The sequence below is a fragment of the Propithecus coquereli genome, unplaced genomic scaffold (assembly GCF_000956105.1).
Source record: "Propithecus coquereli isolate 6110/MARCELLA unplaced genomic scaffold, Pcoq_1.0 Scaffold411, whole genome shotgun sequence".
Classification (NCBI taxonomy): domain Eukaryota; kingdom Metazoa; phylum Chordata; class Mammalia; order Primates; family Indriidae; genus Propithecus; species Propithecus coquereli.
In genome coordinates, this window is record NW_012149853.1 from 269,296 (window position 1) to 271,466 (window position 2,171).

A 2,171-nucleotide genomic window follows, 5' to 3' on the forward strand; every position below is an offset into this window, starting at 1 on the left:
TCAGCTAAAGAGTTTTCATATTAGTTTTATTAAAGTGTGGACTTTAACTTTTAGTTCACTTTATGACTCAATATTGAAGTTCTTAATCCTTTTATAATATTTTTTAACTTTTGCTTCTAGAGTTTTCCTTCAAAAATGCTATATGGAACATAAATAGAAGTAGAAAATCATTTGGTCTTTTCGATGACTCTTTGCTTTGTTTTCTTTGAAGACTATTGATGTTAGGTGATCTGTAAAGGATTATTAATTGCTATAACTAGATACTGTGGGTTCATCAGTTTTTTACCATTTTTATTTCTAATGTATTTTGATTTTTTTTCTTCTTAATTGTTATGAAAAAAGGGAGAAAGACAACTTTATTTGGATAACATTTTTCTTTAATGAAGATAAGCCATAAGTGGATGATAAAGGGAAAAGAGGCTTTCCATTCACATAAGACCTGGTTTAAATTCTAGCTTTCCCACTTGCTAGGTGTGTGACCTTGGGAACGCTACTTATCACCAAATGTGTATTCTAATATGAAAAGGAGAATAACAATATGCCCTTCCAGGGTGGTTGTGTACAAGTAAGATTATATACAGAACATTGAATTCAGTGCCCAGCGCATGCTCGTCAGCATGATTAACTGAAACTAACATGACTACTAATTGTATCATTATTATGGATGTTATTGTTTTAAGCCTGCAGATAGCTCTTACTTAACTGACCCCTAGTTGACTTTGAATTATAGTACATTATATCAAAATAGGGAAGACATGGACAGTACTTCAGTTAATACTTTGCTTACTTTAGATAAGTGATCTCAGCAAAGAATGACCAACTTCTAGTATGTCATACCTTAATGAGACAAAAGGCTACCTTTTTGTCCCTTCCTTTTAACCTTGGTGGTAATTTATAAAGATGAACACTTGAGCATCCAAGATGCTTGTGCCAGTTAGTACGTGTAAATGGTTAATTCTACACTGACAGGCAAAATATTCAGCTGGTAATGTATATTAAATTAGAATTTTAAATAACTTTATTAAAGTTCCTATGTGTGAAGTTACCTCTCTGTTATTTTAGATCAGCCCTCACACTTGCTGCACATCGTAAATCACCAAATATAGTCACTCTTCTTCTTGAGCAAGATACTCATGTTTTTTCTGAAGATATCTTTGGATGGGCTGCAAAAGATTATCCCACTGCTAGTGGTTTAAATATGTAAGTATTTACATTAAAAGACTAATTAACACTAAATTGAGGTTTAAAATAATTATAAGTCTGGTATCTTATACATCAGGTGAAATTTCATAGCGTGTTTCAGGTAGTATGGGAATGGCAGTGAGTTAGTCCAATTCATCAGCCAGAAATCAAGCAAAAGGCTAAAGTAGTTAAAAGTAGTAATAGGTACAGAATTCTTTATTTCAGGAGTTTTAAGACCTTTATCTTTAGCAATATCAATGTTGTCCATTTCATTCGAAGAATAACCCCTCAGCATGGGATAATAATCATGTGACATGTTTGATTCTTCTAATTAGTTTTTTAAGTCTTGAAGTGTCTAGTTAACAGAAAATTTTGTACTGGCTCCTAGGGGCTATCTCCTATAGCCTCCTCCTCGAATTTTTGAAGAAATTAAAGGGTTCTCTAAGTGCAAAGAAGACAGTCATTTTTACAAGTCAGAAGGAGGGGAATGAAAGGACATTTCAATCATTCTATTATCTCCTTTGATTCTGTTATTGCATTTGACACTGGTCTTGCTATCTGGAAATGATTGATCTTTGCAACCAGGATGCCCTTGCAGATTCACATCCCTCAGTCTTAATGGTGATCCATACTTAGACTACATTGTTATGTATTTTTTGAGTTCATGTGCATAGGCGCATATGCTCAACCATTGTTCCTAAAGCATCAGTACCCTGCTCTGGCAGCTGGGCCTCCTAGCTCTAGCCACACACACAGTGAGCAAAATGGCCCTGCCTCCATACTCAAAACCTTACATGGTGCCCTCATCTCAGCCTAGACTTAGCCTAGGTCTTCTTGGTAAGTTATCCTTTGATGCCCTTGTTTGTCTTCCCTCTAACAAATAGTTGGGATTGTTCTGAACTGTCAGAGAGTTTCAAATATTGTTGCTGGAAGATATTAGAGCTTCCTTTCTTCTTTGCTACTGGATTTGTGTGCTAAGCCTCCCTTTT

At 35.0% G+C, this 2,171-nt stretch overlaps 1 protein-coding gene across 1 annotated transcript in view; it reads left to right on the forward strand.

The window, feature by feature from the left end:
* Window positions 1-2,171, forward strand: part of LOC105817425 (ankyrin repeat domain-containing protein 26-like) — a 92,962-nt gene that overhangs the window by 16,350 nt on the left and 74,441 nt on the right. The window contains exons 4-5 of the mRNA XM_012653109.1: window positions 212-225; window positions 1,063-1,200. Of these exons, the coding sequence (XP_012508563.1) occupies window positions 212-225; window positions 1,063-1,200 (152 nt within the window). The remainder of the gene's footprint in view (window positions 1-211; window positions 226-1,062; window positions 1,201-2,171) is intronic.